This window comes from Macrobrachium rosenbergii, chromosome 11, assembly GCF_040412425.1.
Source record: "Macrobrachium rosenbergii isolate ZJJX-2024 chromosome 11, ASM4041242v1, whole genome shotgun sequence".
NCBI classification, from domain to species: Eukaryota; Metazoa; Arthropoda; class Malacostraca; order Decapoda; family Palaemonidae; genus Macrobrachium; species Macrobrachium rosenbergii.
In genome coordinates, this window is record NC_089751.1 from 33,034,239 (window position 1) to 33,057,583 (window position 23,345).

The 23,345-nt window shown below is 40.3% G+C and overlaps 1 protein-coding gene across 4 annotated transcripts in view; it reads right to left on the reverse strand.

Annotated features, from left to right (window-relative positions):
• Positions 1–10,230, reverse strand: part of LOC136843291 (transmembrane protein 185B) — a 32,720-nt gene extending 22,490 nt beyond the window's left edge. Inside the window, exons 1-2 of one of the 4 annotated variants that reach the window (XM_067111491.1) lie at positions 9,232–10,230; positions 3,128–3,304 (exon numbers count right to left, since the gene is read on the reverse strand). In XM_067111491.1, coding sequence (XP_066967592.1) covers positions 3,128–3,304; positions 9,232–9,254 — 200 coding nt within the window. In that variant the 5' untranslated portion in view covers positions 9,255–10,230. The remainder of the gene's footprint in view (positions 1–3,127; positions 3,305–9,231) is intronic. The other 3 variants (XM_067111493.1, XM_067111492.1, XM_067111494.1) reach the window with 3 other exon arrangements.
• Positions 10,231–23,345: the final 13,115 nt, after the last annotated feature.

Here is a 23,345-nt window from a genome sequence, read left to right on the forward strand (position 1 = left end):
AGTGGACGGGAAGGATTCCGCGGAGAGACAAGAAGTGTACACAGAAGCGGACGGAGTTTCTCAACCTTTGATAAATAGACTTTAATATTCGCACCGGACATAAAGACATCCCCACTTGATCGCCGGAACCGAACACTTGCAGATAAAGAACCTTAAACGAACGAGGCAGAGTTTTAGCCTCCGAGTCTGTCTTTGCCACGAATTCCGGAAGAAGAGAAATACATATCATTTCCCCCATAGGAAACCTGCCTAGAAAACTTCCCGAAGTTCGCCCACCTTTCTATCTGCAGCTGAAGCCGAAAGAAAGAAAACACCTAATCAGTTGTCTTAACATTAGAACTTCCGACAAATCTCACGAAGGAGCCCATGTCAGCAAGACCAGACGTTAAACTTAAAGGAACGTAATAAATCATAGAAGATCTTACTACTAGAAATTTTTGGGAAGTTGGAAAAATGTACTGCTAAGTGTTAAGCGCTAGCCAGCAATAGCCGAAAACGAAAGAATCTTGACTTTCTGAAGGAATAGGAGAAAATCAGCTATTTTGGTTATGGCAGGCCTAAAGATAGAATGACCTTCCTTACGACACCGACTTCCACAAGTCCAGCAGACCTGGTAAAGCTTACAGGTTGACTTTCTCAAGCTGAAAGAAACACTGTCTAGACATAGCTTTAGAGAGTCCGGTCTGTCTAGCTGTTCGCTCAGCAGTCACCTGCAACTAGGTTCATCACGCAAGAGTTTGGATGATAATGGTGAAAATGCGGTTGTCTAGAAGATCTTCCGCATGAGAAGGAAGATCGGAACTTCCGTAAGGAGCATTAGGAGTATCAAAACCGCATGAGAATGGGAATCCGGAACTGAAGACTTGCTGGTTTAACAAGAATGGGGGGGAAAAGTCCTTGATGACCTGGAATCAACCCAGAACCTACATGGAAACCTTAGACAGAGGGACAGAGAAACCTGCAGGAAAGTTGAGAAAGAAGAAGCCGAAGGAGGGAAGAAGGAAGAAGCCACACTCAGAGTAACCACTGGGGCGCCTAATGCCGATGTTGGACAGATGGAGAAGGTACCAACTGGACCGGAACTCAAAGGAGTTTCGAAGGGGAAGTTACAAGGTACCGAACCCAAGGTAACAGAGGAAGGCAAATTACCAGCTATCCTAGAGAATGGAAAGGCAGAGGAAACTATCGGTGCTGATACACAGAACGCTGGCGCAGGCGAACTGCCCACTGCAGTAGCATCCGCAAAAATTGCGGAGGATACATTATGGTTAGAAACCCGTAAAGAATGAAAATAAGGAGTTGCTGACGCCTCCACAAACACCTGAGGAGTAACTAGATCGGATGCCTGAGAAACCACAGGATTCGCAAAAGGTGATAAAGAAGACGGATCCATTAAAAGTACCCCTTCCCTTAACCCCGAAGAGAGAGAGGGAGCTGTTGAAGTTCTAATATCATAGGGTTGAACTAAGAAAAGCCTTTGCTCTGCTGAGTTAAAAGCCAAGAAAACAGGATGAGCAAACAAAGACCCTGAAGAGCCCTCCGTTAGAGCAGACCGAAAAAGAAGATTGAGTAAGGGCAATGGAAGAAGGCTTAAAAGAAAATGGGGAAAAACGGAAAATTCCGTAGCGGCCAAAGAGGCCATAGATTTCAAAGAAAGAAAGTGGACTGATTCTGTTCCCCCCATCCTGATAATCTTGATATAGACATTATCAAATTCAGAAAATTCTTTAAGATATGATCATGAATATTGGAAAACTCGATCGCCAAATTACCACCATCACAAGACGAAAGAAATTTTAACCCCTGAAGGAAAAGGAACCTTTGAAGAAGAAGGAGTATTCAATGAAAAACAAAACAAATTCATAAACAGATACATCAGAAACCATATCTGAATGACCCTCCATGGATCTGGAAACCTTTTGTTGCACAGAGCATGAAGCAGAAAATAAAACCGATGATTGATCTAAATGAGAGGCCTAAACATTAGCGACCCCAACCCAACCTGAACCCAAAGAAGACTGCACATTCAACTACTCTTCCTGAATACTTCTTAAAGTAGTACTCCTACTCGCCTGAGTGATTCCTAATTCTAAATCAACCTTAGAACTTATGCTTTTAGAGGGAAGGGGGAAAATCTGCTGCCAGCACTGCCTGCTCCACACCAGGGGGGCCGGCAGATCCTACCTTTGAGGTTTGCGGTTCTCCATGACCCCCGCCACCCGTTAGAGCTGGTTCTGGAACAGGCAGGGGGGCTGAAAAAGAACGATTAGTATCTACAACACTAGTACTACATGTACTATCCTTATCTTTAGTTTCCATTAATTTAGTCATAAAGCTAGAAAAACAGACTAGACATACTAGCTGGTAACTTGTCCTCTAGCTTTTTGAGTAATTCTTCCATCTGATCTACCAACCAAGACTTGCCGCCTATCTGACTGATACTACACTGCACCTTCCTACATAAAATACAAACAGAATGTCGATCATATTTGAGGGTACTCATCCTACGCTTGAAGGACGTGTAGGACCAATGAGCATCAGCATCTCCAGCAGTAGAAGGCTCTGTTGTCGAAGATGTAAATGAAGTGGAAGCATCGCAGCTAGCAGACGGCGATGTCTTCTTGTTTGACTTATCCAATCGAGTCCAAAGTACCAATCCCAAAGTCAAAACCAAGAGAGAAGTTCCAAATCCAATCAATAAAGTATCCATCCAGGAGAAAATGCGTTGAAAACAGTCCAAATCGTAATCTGATGTCCAAATTCTTTAAATGGGGGTCAGGCTAAATGACCAAAAGTTTGCCTGATGTGGGACACACCCACACAGCATGGCGAACAAAAAGCAATTGGGGATCTCCGCCTCACTCGGCTGGGACTTGCAGCAGCATTGCCAATGGTACTTCAGGTAACTCATTTGACAAGATTTTCCTGTAAGCGTTGGTAATGCTGACAGTAATTACCCACTTGGTGGGTAAAAGCTATGGGGATGTAGATCGGGCTGGTAGGTGACCAGGGATAATTCAGGTGTTCAAGGAGTGTATTGCAATAATACTATTTTTGTATAAAAATGTGTGGCAAACATAACAGCAGTCTCACACTGTACTTTAAATAAATACATTAAAGCACTCACCTATAATGTGGGTTCTTCCACCAAACAATATTTCCAATAAGAGCTCCTAGCATAACAAGTCCTTTCCAAACCCATATTGGCGTGAAGACTACCCAAAAACTCCAGCTTACTTCTTCATCCAGACGAAGTGCAAAGAGAGCAGTGAAAGTTGCCAAACACACCCACACGATAAACTTTCTGAAAAATGTGAACTATAAACAATAGTACAGGAGATATTAAGATTGTTTGCAATGTTCCTAGATATACAAACCAGTCATTTACCGTATATATTAATATCCCCATAGCCAGCCTGAAATTGTCCTTGAAGCTTGGTGACATGGTAGTTAATTGGTGGTGGGCGAGGAAGTGGCATGGCACCACCCACTCAACTGCCAGAAACACAGCACTTCCTCCTTAAGCCTCAGGGACAATGTGGGCAAGGTTGAGGTAGGATTACAATATAAGACTCCGGATTGTATTTCTAAGTGGGCTGCAAATAAAAATGTGATATATGTTTCTATAAAAATACAAATCACCATCTATTACATGGGAGCCTTACTCCTTAGGTAGGAAGACAGTCTTGTGGAACAGACTTAGTGTTCCTATATCCACAAAAAATTTTTATTATCCCAGTCATGATAGAGTAGAGGAAAGAATGACTTTTGTAACTTCCTATATAGCCTTGCATTCTGATGCACAGGGTGGCAGGGTCCTGTGACTGAGTAAGTTTGTAAACTTACTCTACAAAGAATCCTGACGACACTTTCCTTTCAGATGATAGAAGAAGTCCACGTAGTTGCCAGGAAGGAGGAAAGACCCCAATCAGGTAAGACCTAGCGCCCTAGGTTAGGTTAGGATACATCCCTGCAATTAGCATTGTGATATCTTTGTTCTTTTTAATGCGTTCTGTGATTGATAATGATTTTAGACATCAAATATGGGTAATGCTATAGACTGTGATACTTTAATTCCTAGCCAACACTGAATTTTACATCAGAAATGGTTGAATGATGAGCATTTTGGTGCTGTTTCCATACACAATAAAGTAGGCAAGTGAATACTATTTACCTTTAAAAATATGAAAGCGTGCATCATTTTCTAAGTTCTATGTTATTTTGAAGGTATGTTAATTCATGAGTTCTTGGATATAGATCAAAATTACAAAGTAATGAGACTCTTATAGCACTTGTTATTCTATGGAACTTTTCCGGTGTAATAATTATCTAGTTTTCCATTAATATTCTCATACCAAAGACTCAGATATTTTCTGACTCTTTAGAGTATTTTTAAGTGTCAGAGCAATGCTACTGATACAGACAGAAAACCAACCACCAACAGTATGCTTTGACGAGGAACGCTACCCTGAACTACACCATTGATCATAATGTCAAAGGCTTCCTTCCTTTCTTGGATGTAAATATGAAGAAGAAAAATAGGTACAATATAACCATGTACCAAAAGGCGACTAATGTGATTTAGTGCCTAAACACCCACGGGGAGTGCCTTGACACTCATAAATGTTCTGTGGTAGTCACGTAACGAGATGATGTGCTCCTCCTGGAAAGCTACTCATATGGCGCTCGCATGCGTTAGGCTGCTCCTAACTAACAACAGATATGACAGAAAGTTGCATCCAAAAACACTTGGATATACTGTATATGCCAACACCCAAGTCACAATGTCTACCTCACCTAAAAACATCATATTAAATTACAGACCTGCATATCACAGCCAGTTCAAGGATGAAGTCAAGGCCATGAAAAGGATAACTGCTGGTGGTACAACACCTATGAATCCTAACAAAAAGTGTCTCCTTATGAGTTTATGGCTGCCCAAACCTGGTCAGCATGCCCTTCATGCAGAATAGCACCAACCCCTGTTGAGGGATGTGGTGTTGACCAACACAGTACTGTATAGTATATGTAAATTTAAATGTACCAAAGGGACACGTCAGGCCCTCAGCAACTGCTACGTACGTCACACAACTACCACTCTACAAGATCCCCGTAATCAATGGGCAATACTAAAAAATTATGTCGATGCCCATTACTGTAAACCTACATTAGAAGGATTATGCACAGAGATTGAGCATAAAGAAGCCCATATCCAAAGATTGCAAATAGCAGAAGCCGCAAGTATAAATCTACAACAGCCTGCACTGAACAAGAAAACCACAAGACATCTGTGAGAATCAGGAGCGAGAAACATGCAACAACACTCCCAAACACGACAGAAACTACTGGCAACAGAGAAAATCAAAAACTATCGCCCAGAGACGGAAATCACGCTTTCGCCCATGCCCTATGCCACGGCATAGAGAGTGTCCTACAGAGCACCAGGAATGCCCTTGCTGCCACATAGACCATAAGCGAGAGAATTAGACCTGCCAACCAATAGAAATTCATGATTCCAATGTTGTCCAGTTGTGAAATTTAGGCTTAGCTGTTAAGTCCACATGATATAATAAAAGCTGTTTATGTTACACTGTAATTTAATCCTGAAGACGGAGGCGATAAGCAAGGAAGTAGTCCATTAACTATAAAAAGTAAATGGAGAGAAATATATATTATATATACAGACAGTCTCTGGATTACGATGGGCTCGGCTTACAACGTTCCAAGTTTACGACGCTCTTCAAATATATCCATCAAAAATTATTTCCTGGGTTTACGATGCTGACAACGCTGATCCAACAGAAGAAATATGGCTCCAAAATGGCAGAATGTTCAAATTTTGGAGATTTTTTGTTGAAAAACTCAACAAAAATGCAGGATACATTGTTTACAAGAAACCCAAAGGATTAAGAGTAAGGTTTTCTTACAATTTTCAACAGTATTTTGGACGATGCCAGTCTGACGCTGATCAGAAGAAACATGCATCCAAAATGGCAAAATGGTCAATATTTGGAGGGTTTTTTAAAGAATAACTCAATAAAAATCCAGGATTCGTTTTCAAGACACCCAAAGGATTAAATATGCATCCAAATCAGCAGAATGGTCAATATTTGGAGGGGTTTTTTCATGAAAAACTCAATAAAAATCCAGGCTTCCTTGTTTTCAAGACACCCAAAGGATTAAAAGTACGGTTTTCTTTTGATTCTCAACGGTAATATTTCGGACGACTCGGTCCAACGCATACGACGGAAGAAAATTCACATTCACGGATTTTTTCATAGAGCAATATTCACTACTTACTGATTTTTATTTTATTTTCATGAATAAATACATTTTTTATGATAAAAAAATGATTCATTAATTTTCAAATATTAATATTAAGGTAACTGCAGCAAAGTATCAATAAAATTTTTAATTAAAATCCCATGAAACCACAAAACTGCTTACCAATGTAATCACTTCATTCAACCTCTCTCTCTCTCCAATAATTCATGAATGATTTCACTTCTGAGATGATTTAAGTAAGGCCAACTGCCCATATCTCTCTCTCTCGTAACTAAAACAACTCCAATAATTCGTAACTAAAACAACTCCAATAATTCGTAATGGTTCATAACTAAAACAACTCCAATAATTTGTAATCTCTCTCTCTCCATATAATTCCACTCTTGAGATTTAAGTATGGCCAACTGCCCATATCTCTCTCTCTCCCTGAATAATTCACTAATAATTTCGCTCTTTTGAGATTTAAGTAAGGCCCATATCTCTTTCTCTCTCTCTTTGTACTGCATATATCCTTCAAAGAAATATGGATTACTGTTTATAAACATAAAAATATACTAAAATGCCATCATCAGTTGTGTTACAACTTTTTTATTGCTCTGACATAGGCTTCGTGACAACTCGATATCAGCTTGAGGGATTAAAAGTAGCCAATAACAGAGCTCTTAGCAACCCCCTCTCTCCGTGGCGATGTGCTGTTGGCCGCAAGGACTGAAAGTAACCAATAACCACCTGTAACAACCCCCTCCACCCCCTCTCGCTCTCCTTGACGACATGCTATTGGCAGGATGGTGGGATTTTAACCAACCACAAAGCTTGTACCTCAAAAGCTTTGCATACACTAAAAGGAGGGTAATAGTATTTTTTTTCTCTCTCTCTCTCTCTCTCTCTCTGAGATGAGAGAGAGACAGAATGACGGCACAAGAATATTTTACCAAATTTGTGGGAGATGGTGAGGACTGACCACATTTGTATGATAAATACATGATTTACCAAACAATAAGTACTAATTTTCAAATAATAAGATTAAATAATAATAATAATACACTGTAATCACACCATTTATTTATTTTTATAGTATATTATTTCAATTTTTAAACACAGAAATATCACACCGTCTTTTTCCCAAAACTTTGAAGCTATGGGGGAGGGTGGAACTGTCAAATGTGTCAAATTACTTGACATTTCTGACCAAGAGTAGAAGTTCAATTTCTCCCTTCCTCTCTCTCTCTCTCTCTTTCTCTCTCTCTCTCTCTCTCTCATGCCAAAGGGTAGAATGAGAAATGGACAGATATATAAATATACACTTAGTTCAGCCCTTCTCTCTCTCTCTCTCTCTCTTAGTTCAGCCCTTCTCTCTCTCTCTCTCTCTCTCTCTCTCTCTCTCTCTCTCTCTCTCTCTCTCTCTCTCTCTCTCTCTCTCTCTCTCTCTCAGGAAAAGATACTGCTAATTTGAGTCTCTTTACATATGTACACTGTTTGTGTGTTTGTGTGTTCATAGTGTTTTAAAAATGTATAGTAAAGGTACTAGTATGCCTTTGGAAGACAAAGAAAAAAAATTTTTTTTATTGTCAGTCACAACAAAGAGAAATGGATTAACATTCCTTGAGAGGTTAAAGAGATAAGCTCTCTCTCTCTCTCTCTCTCGCCCGTGCCAGCACAAGAATGGCTGATTGTAAGTTGCAGTGGTAATTCTCTCTCTCTCTCTCTCTCTCTCTCTCTCTCTCTCTCTCTCTCTCTCTCTCTCTCTCTCTCTCTCTCTCTCTCTCTCTCTCTCTCTCTCTGGCTGGAAATGAGTACTAATGTTTAAGATGACTTTGAAATGATATTAATAATATAATTTCAAAGATTAATACAGTAGTAATAGGATAATAACTTAAGGTATATTTGATGTAGGATGATACTTTAAGTATAGCTTACATTTGGTACTTTAACTTTCAAGATAGGCAGTCATAAGCATTTTTTGAGGGGAATTTTGCTCTTCTGAGGATTTTGCATTTCCCCAGTAGGTTCTGGAACCTATTCCCGCATAAAATTGGGGGAGCACTGTGGTTCTGTGAAATTCCAAGTCTTTTTCAGGTTGATAAACGGTGAGGCAAACAGTCTCCCTCTCTCTCTCTCACACTCAATAAAAATGCAGGTTATATTGTTTTCAAGATACCCAAAGGATTGAAAGTAAGGTTTTCTTATGATTTTCGACAGTTATTTCGGTTTACGACGGTTTTCGGCTTACAACGCGGTGTCAGAACGGAACCCCCATCGTACACCAGAGACTGCCTGCACATACATACATATATATATATATATATATATATATATATATATATATATATATATATATATATATATATACATACATATATATATATATATATATATATATATATATATATATATATATATATATATATATATATATATATATATATATATATATATATATATATATATATATATACATATATATATATATATATATATATATATATATATATATATATATATATATATATATATATATGTATGTTATTATATATATATAACATATATGAGGCCAAAGAAGCACTGTGATTGGCATCGCAATAATTGTCTGAATACATAAAACTTGAGGTAAGCAGCTGGAAAGATTTAAGGGTAAAGTAGCCTACTCCAGGAGAAATTAAAGCATCAAAGCAGGCCTAGCCTATTAGATTACAAATAATTTTACAAAAATGCTTAAAATACACTAAAGTTGGAAACATTAATACTTCAAGTGTTTGGTGTGACAGTCCCACGACTGTCTTGGGTCACAAAACAACATTAAGCTAGATTTGGCAACATTACCTCAGACTATCCTTTGAAATAAGCAATAGATTAGGCTAATAAGGTTACACTTTTACCTAGCTTATCCTAGGTATGGTTATTTGGCCATAGTTAAACCAACTCATAAACTTTATTCCATTTACTCACCCTGGATTAAAATCGCGGAACATTGATCCCTTTGACGTTCGTTATTATGTTATTCCTCATAAGCTATAGCAACAGGCTATCTTCCCAATAGAGCACAACACACAAGCAGCCTAGGCATAGGCTACGGTACGTGGCAGAACATAATGATTAAACTGGCCCTCATGCGATAACAGGAGGCCTCTTACAAGGTAAACGTAACAAGTCTGGGATAATTGAGTCAGTTGGGGCTACGGACTACGGTAGCCTCAGTGCAATGACATATGATAACAGGGACCTCTTCCGGGAAACACTATGATCATTCAGGTATAAATGACTGGCATAACAACGTGTTATCTCGATCTCGTTAACTGTCCGTACTTTCCCTCTCTGTATATGATCGTATTCCGACAAAATTTCTAACGACAGGGCATTCTAGCAACAGCGTATCACACAAGGTGGATTTGTTGTTCCAGGTTCCTGGTTCCTAAGCGATCACTCCACATCCACAGTTGCGGGCACACTACACGATTCTCATGAGGTGCGAAGCTTTATTCCCTTGAATACATTTTTACACTTTTATTTTTACTTTACATTATATCAATACAATTTTTCTCAGTTTTATTTTTTACTTTACATTATATATATTATTTAACAGTTTTCATTTAATTTAGCACCCTACCCTTAACCTCCCAAATGATCCTTAATATTTCGAATTTATTTACTTTTATTACTCCTCCTTTTACGTTACTATTACTTTTTAACTGGTGCCGTTGTTTTCTGGGTTGGTGACGTCCTTTATTTTCATGGCTATTCTTATATATTCCACTAGTTTTCTCTTCAGGGCTTTCAGAGTCTCTAATGTTAAGTTTTCTATTTTTGTAAGGTTTTACACCTGAACAAATGTTCTGTGCTGTCCTCCTCTATTCTGCAGTTATCACAGACCTCATCCTTATATCTTCCCCGGTAGTTAGCTTTCAGGTCCAACATATTTTTTTTTCCTTGGTTTCCCCACAACACTTCGGGAAATCTTTCGGGCATTGCGGGTCGTCGGAAGGACTTTGAGAAGAATTTTAGTAATGTTTCTATAAAAACAACCGTCATTTGAGTATGTTCTTTTTCTTTCTCCTCTGTGTCTTCATCTTTGCCATTTTCTGCAGGGGGTTCGCTGTTACCTATCAGCCTTCCCCACCTTCCTCTGCCAGTGCATCCTGACTTCTTAAAATTCTGGCTTCTTGAGTAGCTTCTTACCCCAAAATTAACATATTTAATAGACTCTTAAGAATACCGTAACAAATGGCGATTTTTATGATGCCTTTGTTTTACATTCATAACACGCGCCTTAAATTTAGCTAAAGTAGTTTAGGTAATTACTATAAAAGAAAGGAATAAAGAAAGAAAACGAAAACTCGTTCATTCACCTCAGGCCCGGATCGCAAGTTCCTTGAACTTTAAGTCGGCTATAATTCATACGGGACGTGGCCATTCAGAATGCCCTTTTCCTGCCTAAATAACTCGGGGGATTTTTCTCGCGGCACCAGGTATACTTACAGGTGAAATAAATTAGGCCTATGTCTGGAGAGCAGAGGAGGGCTTTTCATAACAAAAGCAGAAAGTTAAATATTTGAAAAATTAAAAACGAATGAATGAAAATTACAGTGTGGTAAGATGGAAGGAAAATCCACCTCTGATCATTTGATTACCATCATGATGTAATTGACAGTAGCACATCCCTGGGGGCAAATAAGTCTTATGGTTTGGAGATGCTCTCAGGTTCTTTGTAAAACTTAGCGCGGCAGACTGCACCAAAGAGATTTGGAAGATGGTGGGCTGGAAGGAGGCATCATTAGTTTATGAAATGAAGCGGAAAGGGTTCAATAGTCACTGATAAGGTAAACACAATAAATCAAAGAAGCCTCATACCCATGAGAGACGTGGAAATTTAAACTATTATATGTAGCTGACACCGTGTTCTCCAACAGCAGACAGAAGGGAGTTGCAATGGCAATCTGTTGGCAATAGGCATGGACATTTTGAAAACAATTATCTTAAAGCACAAAGCCAGAAAAGCCAGGGGTACTAGTTAAAGGACATGAGAGAGAAGAGGAAAATAAATTAAAGATAACGTAAGAAATGGTGAAATAAAAAAAGTACCATTATAAATATTTAATGCAATGATACACTGAGAAAGGTAACCGTGAACTAAGTAGGCCTACATAGTTACAAAAAAATGGAATCCATAACTCATGAAATTATGCAATTAGGAAAGGTAGGCTATATGGCGTTGGAAATAAGAATTGAACTAGTATATGAAACTGTGGTTTTCCTAACTACTATATCTTTCCCAATATAGAAACCTGGGCACGAATAATGGAATGTTAAATGACGGAACCGAAGGGATACAGCACCAATTGTTATGGTGGGCTAGATTATTGGGAGGCTAAAAGCGTTCTTATTTAGTGATGCAATACCGATGAAGACTGGATGGAGGTACAAGACAAAACTGGTGAGTTGATTTTTCTTTAAAATGGAGAACAACAGAGCATCATCTCCAGTAGATTGTGCCAAGAATAAAGCAAATGAGAATCCTTACATTTAACCTTTAAAATTCGAGTTACTTATGATTCTCTGCTTTCCAAGAGTTCAACAGAATTCTGTAATACACTCCAACAGATCATTCACGAGTATTTACTCGGTTGCTTATTCAGTTCAGCTGTATGAATGAGTATTTACTCGGTTGCTTATTCAGTTCAGCTGTTGAATTCTACTAAAAGATCTCTAATTTTCCAAATGGGAAGTGGAGAGATATCAGAGAAGAAAAAATGGGCTCTTATACCCTCAACTACTAATTCTGACCTTTAACTAAATTCCTATCTAAACTAGACTTGTGATGAAAACTGGTTCACACATAGAGCCCTTGAATTTGAAGTTCTAAATTTGACCAGCTTAATCACATCTTTCTGCCCTCTACAGCCAATTGTTTCTAGTTCTCCTGGGTGAGAGCCTGTTACAACCAGTACTCACGGGCAAACCTCTCTCTTACCATTGCCTCTCCTTCTGATTCTTTGGCAGAATCTCTCTCTTACCATTGCCACTCCTTCTGGTTCTAAATTTTTACAAGTTCACATTCCAACTTTAGGGCCACTTGCAAAATTTCTCTTAGCAATGCCTCTCCTACTTTTTGATGCACAAGCGGCTCAACCTATAAAGTTGGATTCAATGAAGCAGTAGGTTCTGAAACTTCCTTTATAGCAACATGTACAATTGGGGTGTTGCTCTTCACAGAATGAACACCTGCTTGGGTAGCCTACTCCCTTTTAGAGAAAACCATGCAGATTACCGGGGGCATTCATTAACATCAGTTCCCCTCTAAGGAATAATCACTGAGCAGGCAAAATACTAACAAGTGAGTAATTGTTACTAATATCTACAGACGAGTACACTTCTGCTGGAAACAAGTAGTCTACCTGTTCACCAAATGCAAAAAAATGTAGCTTGTGATGCTTGCAACAGTTGACATGGGTTTGCACATTCAAGCATTTAGGGGATGATATGCTAAAGTATTTATAAAAACACAACAAGTGTGAAAACTCAACACTTTTTCTGCTTTGCTGTATTGCTTGTAAAAGGCTGCCCAAGTTATCTTCTAGCCATTCATCTGAATTATTTAGCTGAAAATAGTAAAATAATTGCTATTTCAAACACATGAGAATTTTTATAATGAAATAATGCACATGAAGAATAGAGCAATGTGAAGCAATTGATTACCAAACAATACATTTAATATTCAGATGAGAAAAGGACAAGATGACAAAATTATTCCAATATATGAGGACCTCGACTTTGAACCAGGTAGTGGCTTAAGCCTTCAATGAACTCACCTGACGGCTGCATGCAGGTGGGTAATGTGGTGCACACAATTGTTCCTCAAATATCAAGTCTGCATTTTTTGGCCAAAAGGCAATATACAAAAGATATATCCAGTACAGTACAGAAATTCTGTAGGCCCATATGTGTTGGAATATACTGGAATATGGCATTTAAGCCATAGGCCAAACACTGAGACCTATGAGGTCATTTGGCATTGAGCATATATGCATTTGTCAGATGTGTAATATGACAGTAGTTTAAATTTCCTTATGAATGGGCCACAAGTTTTGGACCAATCAAATGTTATTTTCAATACAATTCTAAACAACTATTTTAAATTTTGCCTTTAGAACTACTGCATTTTAAATTGTGTTTTTACTTTTATTGTTACCTTATTCATTCATATATTGGTACAAAAAAAAGCAAAAATAACTGTCAAAGCTAAACAATATGCTGTATTCATCATACTCAGAGTCCCATCCAAGTGAAATTCTCTACGATTTCTCTCTCCTTAGAGAATGATACAATGATGAGAGCTAAAGAAGGTCTGTTGGGGTTTGTGTCAAAGGAGAGAACTGGGATGGGCAGGAGAGGAGGCAGTACATGAAGGATGCAAGAATGAATTTCAAAAATAAAATTATCTTCATTTATATTGTTTCTTCTCCTACATCGCTTTAGAGAGCCATAGGTCTGCACAGATCATGGATTCTACATTGCCTCTTCTAGAAGTGCTGGATCAGTGTCTTGAACTTGTCTTTCAGTCATCAGGCCTTTAGCTTTCATGCTATGATACTCAATCTGGTATTATTTAAAAGCAAAACTTGTAGTACTTCATTGTGGCATGTTCATGAAAGGCAAAACAATAAAACAAAGAATCAAAATCTTTGGTTAAAAATCATTGAAATTGACATATCAGTGTATCTCAGCTGACTTAATGATTGGTTGTTGGATGAAGCATCAACATTTCTAAACTGAACCAAGGGGTTAATAATATTCTCAAACTGCACAAGAATGCCCCAAAGACACTTGATGGCAAACGCATTATGAGTTTCTGCGTGTCACTCTCAAGCATCTCTGTAACATCCTTTAAATCCACCACCTCAAGGTTGTGTGATAACCTAATGATGTCCTTATGGATGCTCTCAACTATTGTCAATAAAATCATGTATGCATTCAAACACAACTTCCTTCAATGGGAATTCAGCATTTGCAGATGCACCTCATCCCAACCATCTGAGATACTGAAATCCCTCCAGTAACCTTACATTTTCATCTTACTGGAAGGGCTAACATCAATGAACTGGAGCATCACTGTTGTCTACCACTGGTAGTATGTCAGGTAAATACAGACGATGCCTTCAACCATATGCTGGTAGGATGCAAGATCATAAAGGAGGAAAGTGCTGTGAATTTTATTCTGCATTGCACTGGGTTGGCAAAACTCATCCAACCATGTAACTAAGTTTAATGGTTGTGATTATCCAAGGATTTTTTTAATAAATTCCTTTGCTGCTCTTGGATTCTTTGAATGATAATCAAAATGGCATGACCTTGAGATCAGTTGTGTTAGAAAGCAACATAAGGGTGATACCCTTGGCAACTATATAATCTTGGTGCTACCTTCTCATTCCAGGTTGTAGATGGCTGTTGGACATATCCAAAAAAAGGTGTTTCATTTATGCTCAAAATTTGCTAGACACTAACCACTGTCAAAAATCTTTTGCAACAAGGGTAATACAGTCTAGCATTCTGAAGCTCTGGTGCAGTCTTCTGTTTCTTGGCAACAAGGGAATTTTTAGACATCTAGAAAAGGCCAGGCTAATCCTCCAAGTTCAAAACTTGTTAAAACTAACTGGTCACAAATCTCTTGCTTTAGGATTCCCAGGTACATCTTAACAGCCTCTTCATCGGACTCTCAGCTTTGCCCAATGTAATTAATAAGTAAGCATCAGCTTGCTTTTTTTAAAGTCCTAATACCAGCCATAGCTTGTAGGAATCGTCATCTTGTAATGTACTGTAGCCCTAACCTTTAGATCAACAAAGACAAGTCTACATCAACATCACCTGGGTGGAAAAGCTTGATTACACCTCTTATTCATATCCTGAACCTTCATAAATAGGAGTTTTGCCATTTTTTCCACAAATATGTTGGACATCTTGCTGATACTTGCAGCTGACAGATTATACAGTCTGCCTTACTGTAAGAACAGCATCCTTCTTTTGAAGAATTTTAGATACAATCAACTTGTTTGGTCCTAGTGCTTCAGTACTGTAATAAAATTGGCTCCTAGTATTATATTATTAAGCTGCACACTAGCCACCATAACTTCATGAATGGAATGGAATATGATATTTTTATAATAAAATAAAGTTTTATATATACTTACAAAGTAATTTAATGAGTTCACTTTACACGGCAGCTTGAATTCAAAAGTTCACAGGTAACACTTCGCATGTTTGTGTAGGTGACCAGTTCTGCCCACTAGCGGGAATATTAGGAACGACTTTAGCAGATAACTTCAATCTGTTCATGCCTTATGTCCATCAGTGGGGAGGAGGGTGGGCTCCGATCATGTAATTACTTGGTAAGTATATGTAAAACTTTATTTTATTAAGAAAATTTTATTTTTATATAAGTAACTTACCAAGTAATTACATAGCTGATTCCCACATTGATAGGAGGTGGGATACATGGACATATTCTACTCCAAAAACATTATGTAATGAATTTGAAAATAGAAAAAACTGCTAGCATTGAAAACCAATGCTTATCGTTATCTATCAGCTAAGAGAGCTACTGGGACACTGTCTCTGCTAGGTGCTCATCTTAACTGGTAGTGGCGAGGTGGTATAGCCAAGGGTCGCCTCCTATTTAGTGGGAACTTTGTAGCAAAGGAAGTACTCCGTGGCTAGCAAAGCATGATAGGTGCTCGCCCTTGCCCTGGGCATAGCACCAAAATAAAACCAGACAGTATTGTCACCTACATTTAGATAAAACCACAACCCATCCACTGAGAGTGGTGGGTGCTTCAGGTACAATGTAGACCCTGGCTCCGCAAAAAGCTCGACACCTTATTACAAGATGAAGAGACAGTAGGAAAAAACAATCCTATGCTTCCTTCCGTGATACCATGCCAGTCACTAGAAATGGTCTCAAGGCACTGAAAGATTCAACACAGTTTAACTTCCATTAAAAATAGTGAGACACGAAGAACGGTTACATTCCCAGAATGGACGTACAAGGCATAAAATGCATGCAAGCTAAAGAGGTAGAGACTACTATGGCATCTTTAGCTTTACTTAAAAGAAAGCAAACTGCTCTCTTAATTCTGAGTGTGTCCCAAGTTAGTAGTCATGAGGGCAATACGTTCTAGTCAGTGAATGAAACAGATCTTGCCATGTCACCATATGAAGAGGATGGTCCTCTGAAAAACCCCAAAAGGACAGAGACCTTCCTATTCTCCCACAGAACTGGAGAGGGCTTGAACGCTTGGAGAATGATCTGGCATCAGGCTGTAACTGGTGCCAGAAGCACTGAGCGCCAGTTGAGCTAAGAGCTTAGGACTGGCAGGACTCGTGGGAGCTAGTGGGCACTCGCGGGAGCTAGCGGGTGCCCGTGGTAGCTAGCAGGAACTCATGGGAGCTAGTGGGTACCCATGGGAGCTAGTGGGCGCCCATGGTAGCCAACAGGTGCTCGTGGGAGCTAGCGGGCACCTGTGGAAGCTAGGGGGTGCCCATAGGAGCTAGCAGGCACCCCTGGGAGCTAGCAGATGCTCGTGGGAGTTAGCAGGCGCTCGTGGGAGCTGGCACCAGGTGAGCTGGAAGCCAGACGAGCCAGAAGCTCCATAGCTGGCGCAAGACAGCAGCTGATGCCAAACTGTAGCTGCTGCCCAACGAACTAGGCAGCAGGCGAGCTAGATGATCGGGATCACTTAAAAAGAAAGTGAGACGCAGAGGACAACTATACTTCCAGTAGGGCTATGTGGAACGGAAGTAGAGATGCAGAGGACGAATATAACTCCAGTAGGACTAAGCAGAATGGAAGTAAAGGACAAATGAGCCACAAAGCTAAGGAAGAAGAGACTGCTCTGATGTCCTTGACTTTCATTTAAAAGACAAAATGTTTCATTAAGCATTCAAAAAATAAGACCTTTCAGGATGTGATCTTAGTGATTCTGTTCAAGTAAAAACCCAAAAGCTGTAGCTGGACAGAAGGTTCTCTCTTCTTCGGTCAATGATGTCCATTAATTTCCTAAAGGAGAAAGGACAGATCTAGAGCTTGAAAAGATCCTCATTATGGCTAAAAATCCCAGGGTAAACAAGGAAAACATTATCTCCCTGTGAAAATACCTTCTCTAAGCAATGACTTGTATCTCATTAGTGCGTCCCAGTCGAAGCCAGAGGTCACTTGGAAGGGTGTCTTCCATGTAAGGTTGCCAAGAAGAGGAACACAGGGGATCAAACAATGGACTTGTCAGTCATTTAGAATACATCCAGGCTCCAGAAGACAGGATTCCTTCCTCTCTTGAACACATCAAAGACCATATAAGGTCGTCAAAAGCTAGGTCCCTGTGTTTAAGCACCAAGTTAAGCATAGACCAATAACCTTACTGATGGAGTACGAAAGATGTAGATCTCTCCAGGTACAGAAGGGGTATCCAAAAATGGGCCATAGATGTCTCCAAGAAGAGGGGTAGAGACTGCCCACTTAGAATGGCAGATGGAGCTAGGAGAATGACCTCTGCAACCACACTAGTTTAAGCAATAAGGCTAGCAGAAAAGCCTTGTACTGGTGATTTCTGAAGCTTAGAAGGTTCCTTGAGGTGGCAAATAGGGACATAGATGGTCTGCCCCATGGATTCCACAGTTCCTGCCAGACCAGGGGACCTAAGGAAGTACCTGCTCTCAGTTCGTCTACAAGAACTTTAGGCGATTTGAATGAAATTGAATTCGATCTGTTAACAGTACAAGTTCTCTTGCTTGGAGAGAAAATGAGAGAGAAAACGAGCCTTTCTCCTCTATGTACACACACTAGGAATGAAGTCTCATCTAGAGAAAACTACCACAGTCCAGGTGTAAACTAAGGTCAAGAAGCACCGAAGCTCCCAAGAGAAATGCTTACAGCTCTCTAACATATGTGAGAAGGATCCATCATCCGGGGAGCACAACCCAGAAAGTTTCCAGTTAACCCATGGGTTCCTAGACCAAGATCCGAGGTGAAAAGTAGAAGACTAGGTCTAGGCTTGGCGGAAGAAGGGAGTTCCCTACTTCATCTATGTATGTACAGCCACCATTGCAGGTCCAACCCATATGAAGTTTGTCCAACTTGACTAACATTTTGGTGGATGACAGAGTACCCAGAATAGTAGACTCATCCACTAATATTCCAAGAAAGAAGAAAAAGAGGCAATATTAGCGGACTGTCTGAAACAAGCAGAGATTCTCTAGGCAGACAGAAAGCCTGAAAATTCTGAGAGTTGAGACTATATCCAAGAAGCTGACTCTTGCAACAGAGACTGTGTTTTGAGAGAGGTGATATATGTCTGTAGGCAAAAATAACAGGGCTGATTGCGACTGTGTCATTCTCACAGTAGAAAAGGAGCACCAGAGTTCTCTCTCCTTGAAATTCCAGAAAAAAGAGTGGAAAGCTCTAAAGCCACTCTCAACTGTCCCTGTCCGTCTGTACAGGACAGGACTAAAAGACAATCCAAGGCAATGTCTCTCAGTAAACACTTGGGAGTCTTCTATCATCTTAGCCCATGCTCCTGTTGCTAGTCAAGAAAAAACCTTTTACTTCAAAATCTTGACAAGATCTCTGACAAGGAGGTCTTGTTCTGTCGAAGCACCTGAGGGAGCTAATTCCAGACACTTGTCTTGCTCCTTTTTCAACAAAAGTCAAACTTCCAACTCCCTGAGACTTCTTGGAGGACAAAGTAAAGACGCCAGAGGAGGGAGATTCCTTCAACAAGCTCAAAACTCGGGACACAAAAGTCCGTCTGCAAAGGACAGGACTCTGAAACACTAACTGTCACTAAAAAAGGAGCAACATCGGCTTGTCTTGAACCCTAGGCAAAGGTGGGACCGACTGAAGAGAGCCAAAACGTTGCTGAACGGTCTGTATGGCTCTCAGAGGCAAGAGTCTGATACTGAAGAGTTGGAGTCTTGATCGGAGACTGGTGCCATCCACTTGAAAAGCCGGAGCCAGGCATTCAATCAAAGACTGGAGCTCAAGAAAAAACATCAGTTCTTAGCAAAGACAGGCACCAAGTACTAAAGAGGAATTGACACCAGACACTAGAAGGCTGGCGCCGGGCGAATGAGAGCGGACAATGGGAGCTCTGAAGGTTGGCGCCAGGTTCTAAAGAGAGCACTGAGCACCCGGGAACTGGTGTCGGGCATCCGGGAATAGGTGCTGAGAGAACAGGGACTGGCGCCAGACACTAGTAGGGTGGCTCCAGGTGCTCAGAATGACGTCAATTCAATGAGAGATGATAACACTACACATCTATCAAAACGCCTTTCCAGTGGCTGTCTAACACTACACATCCTTCAAGACGCCTTTGCAGTGGCTGCTGATACCTGAGAGTGTACAGTACTACACGTTCGACTGAGGGGGCGACTACCCGTGGGCAAACCCCACCAACCTCCCCTGGACTTCCAGTACGCCTCCTCCCAGGTTTAGGGGAGTCTGACAGGGACCTTTGTGTAGGAGTCGGCAGGACGAGCAACCACCTCATCTACTACACTTCCACCAAGATGCCTTTTCAGTGGCTGTCTGTCAATACCTGGGACTGTGCAACAGGTTTGACAGAGGGGCCAACTACCTGGGGGACTTCCCACCAGCCACCATTGGACTTTCAGTATAACTCCTCCCAGCTCTAGGTGGGGTATGACAGTGACTTAGGTCTCGGAGAACTGGTGGGCGGATAATCACCTCCTCCACTGCACAACACTCACTTGCAATGTTAATTTTCTGTTAACCCAGACACAAGACTGGGGATGGTATGGGAAGGAAGCTATGGAGCCAGGTGCAGAAGCCAGTGGATAAACACATAGGGCCAGTAGAAGGAGAGAAAAAGGGTATGTTAGCTTTGTACATGCCTGGCTGACCGCTACAGTTGGCCCCCGTGAGTGCACTTGGGTGTTCAGGGACTTATGGGCGCCCTGGCTGCACAAAGCACAAGTTGGCGCCAGATGGTAGAAGTCGCCCGTGGGCACTCGGGTGCTTTTGGGAGCCTTCAGCTGCTCAGAGCACGAGTTGGCACCAGACGGTAGATGGTGCTAGCGGACGGTAGATGGTGCTAGTGGGTGCTATCTAGTGGTCGTATCATGACCTGGCGTCAAGCTGAAGTGGGCACCAGTGGCTACTGCTGGTTACTGGAAGTATGGAATGTGCACAATCTGCACATCAACCTAGAAAAAAAGGTACAACACCGTAAATGTATTGAGGAAGCAAGTACTCTACACAATATACTGACAAAGCAAGTACAGGCAGTCCCCGGTTATTGGTGGAGGTTCCGTTCTGAGGGTGTGATGATAACCGAAAATTGGGGGCTTGTCGGCAGCGAAAAGCACAGATTTCAGTTATCAGCGCCTCTGTTAGGTATGTATCAGTGCCAATACCCAATTATCAGCGTCGACTGACGGAAATCAGGGATTTCCGGCGCTGAAAATTGCTGATTTTCATCACTAGACAGGTGCCGTAAAACCGGATCTCCGTTAACCAAGCCCACTGTTAACCGGGGACTGCCTGTACTGGGACCAATTCTCGGCCAACGAAAAATGTTATAACTTGTTACTTGTTGACACTTATCTAGGTCTCGCACCACTTCCAAAGTGTATGCAGAGCCTCCATTATCAAATTAAAAGTTTATCCATCAGATGTACTGCCCTGAGCATGCATCATCACACTGTATGTTCCACATTAACTGTGTGATATTCCATATCACAGCATTGATAAACAAAAAAGTTTAAAGTTCGTTTGAAACTTGAAAGACTTCAAATCCTCAAACTGCCTCAGCTCAAGAGGAAGCTTGCTATAAAATCTATGAGCTGCGAAATAAGCACCATTTTCTCCTTTTTTCTGCCCTTACACTTTCAATTCTCTGCAAGGGAAAATGTGAGGGTTAAGGTGATATTATTTACCAACAGCTAACAAGTCTACTAGGTTCAGTAAACAAACATAAAATGCAAATCTTTGGCCTAAAGGAATGATGAAACATCCAAGAATTATTTTTAAGGCAATTATATAACAACGACTTGCGAACAGTCTACGCCCTGTAAACCCCACTGATGTAAAAATTTGGACTAAAGGAATGGTGTAAGATGCAAGAATTACCTTTAGGGCAAAACTACATCAGCTGTTCGCAAGTAGCATAGGCAAAAGAAAAAAAGTTTGCCTGGATTAGCCTAAAAGAATAACGAAACATTAAAGAATTACGTTAAGGCATATAATCGGCGGTTAGCGAGTGCCTATGCCCGGAAAACACCATTTGAAAATTAATATTAATGCAAAATTATACTGAAGGCTTGCAAGTAATCTGCGTAAGATGCAAGAATTACATTTGAGGGCAAAACTCTATCGGCAGCACACAAGTAGCCAAGGCAAAAAATATCTTGCCTGGATTATCCTAAAAGAACGATGAAACATTGAAGAATTACTTTTAAAGCAATTATATTGGTGGCTTGCAAGTGTCTAAGCCAGGAAAACACCATTCGAAAATTAATTTTAAGGCAAAATTATACCGAAGGCTTGCAAATAATCTAGACCCGGTAAACAAAACAGAATGCAAAAGATTTAGCCTAAAGGAATGGTGTAACACATACGAGGATTACTTAAGGGCAGAGTTATTGCTGGCAGCTCGCAAGCCTAAATGTAAACAAAAGACTTTTAGACAAAAGTTCTGATAATGAATCAGCTTAATAACAAAAACAAGGAAAAACTCATCCTGAGATTTCATAAAGGTTACTAATACGCGTTCCAGTGGATGTATACACCACCGAAATCCAGATACAGTAGATATATCCGGAAAATAATGAATACAGCTGCCGCCATACTCAGTGTTCACCCGAGCACGGCAGGAACAGATTGAGGTTATCTGCTAAAGTCGTTACTAATATTCCCGCTAGTGGGCAGAACTGGTCACCTACACAGACGTGTGAAGTGTTACCCGCGAAATTTTGAATTCAAACAGCCGTGTTAAGTGACCTAATAGCTATGCAATTACTTAGCAAGTTACTTATATAAAAATCAAGTTTAGACCAAAGGCCAAGCACTGGGACGTATGAGGTCATTCAGTGCTGGAAAGGAAATTGAGAGTAGGTAGATTTGAAAGGTGGAACAGGAGGAAAACCTCACAATTGCACTATGAAATAATTGTTAGGAGAGGTTGGAAAGGAAGATGGACGAAAGAGAATATGAACGGGGGCACAGTAATAGGAATGAAAGGGGTTGAGCTAGTGGCCAAAAAACCTTTAGTAATGCCTACAGTGCACCCTGTGAGGTGCACTGACGGCACTATCCCCCCTACGGGGATAACTTCATGAAGCAAGCAAGCTCTTATGCACCTGCCACAGTTAGCAATCACCCTGCACTCATAATACACTTCGCAGATGTTTTCCCAGTGTTCACTGCACCCAAAATGCAATCACACAGCAACAATATCTATCTCCAAAAATCACACCACAAATGCTTATTATCAACTTGTTTTAGACTATATCCAATCTTCTTAGCAAATGGTTTAATGCAAAAGTACTGAAAAAGGTCACTTGATGCCAAATGATGTGATACCAAATGTGAATAACACATGTAAGAGATGTTCTGCATATCATCTAGCATCCTTGAAGAGCATGATTTTTATAACCTAAGAGTTCGTTGTCATGAACTTTTGATTGTAAAGAACCTGACCTTAATTTATCATATTAGTGTGAATACTGCATACAAGAAAAATTCTATAACAATATTATACCCAAGGCTGCTTACAATACTGCTACTTTCTGACAGAGAAAAAAGATGCAACTTGGCAATATGGATGGACTGACAAGTGACAACTGTTCACAGTTACATGTGGATGCATGTGTGCTAGTGTAAAAACATGGAAAAAATTGGAAAAAACACTCAAAGTGCATACCTCTGCAAACATAAACCCTCCACACAAAGTTCTGTCAACCTGTAACTGTTTTGTTGGGATCCAAACAAAACCTTACAAGCTAGGAGTAGACATAGCCTCTGGACATAAGTTATTTGCAGAAATAATGAATAAATTTAG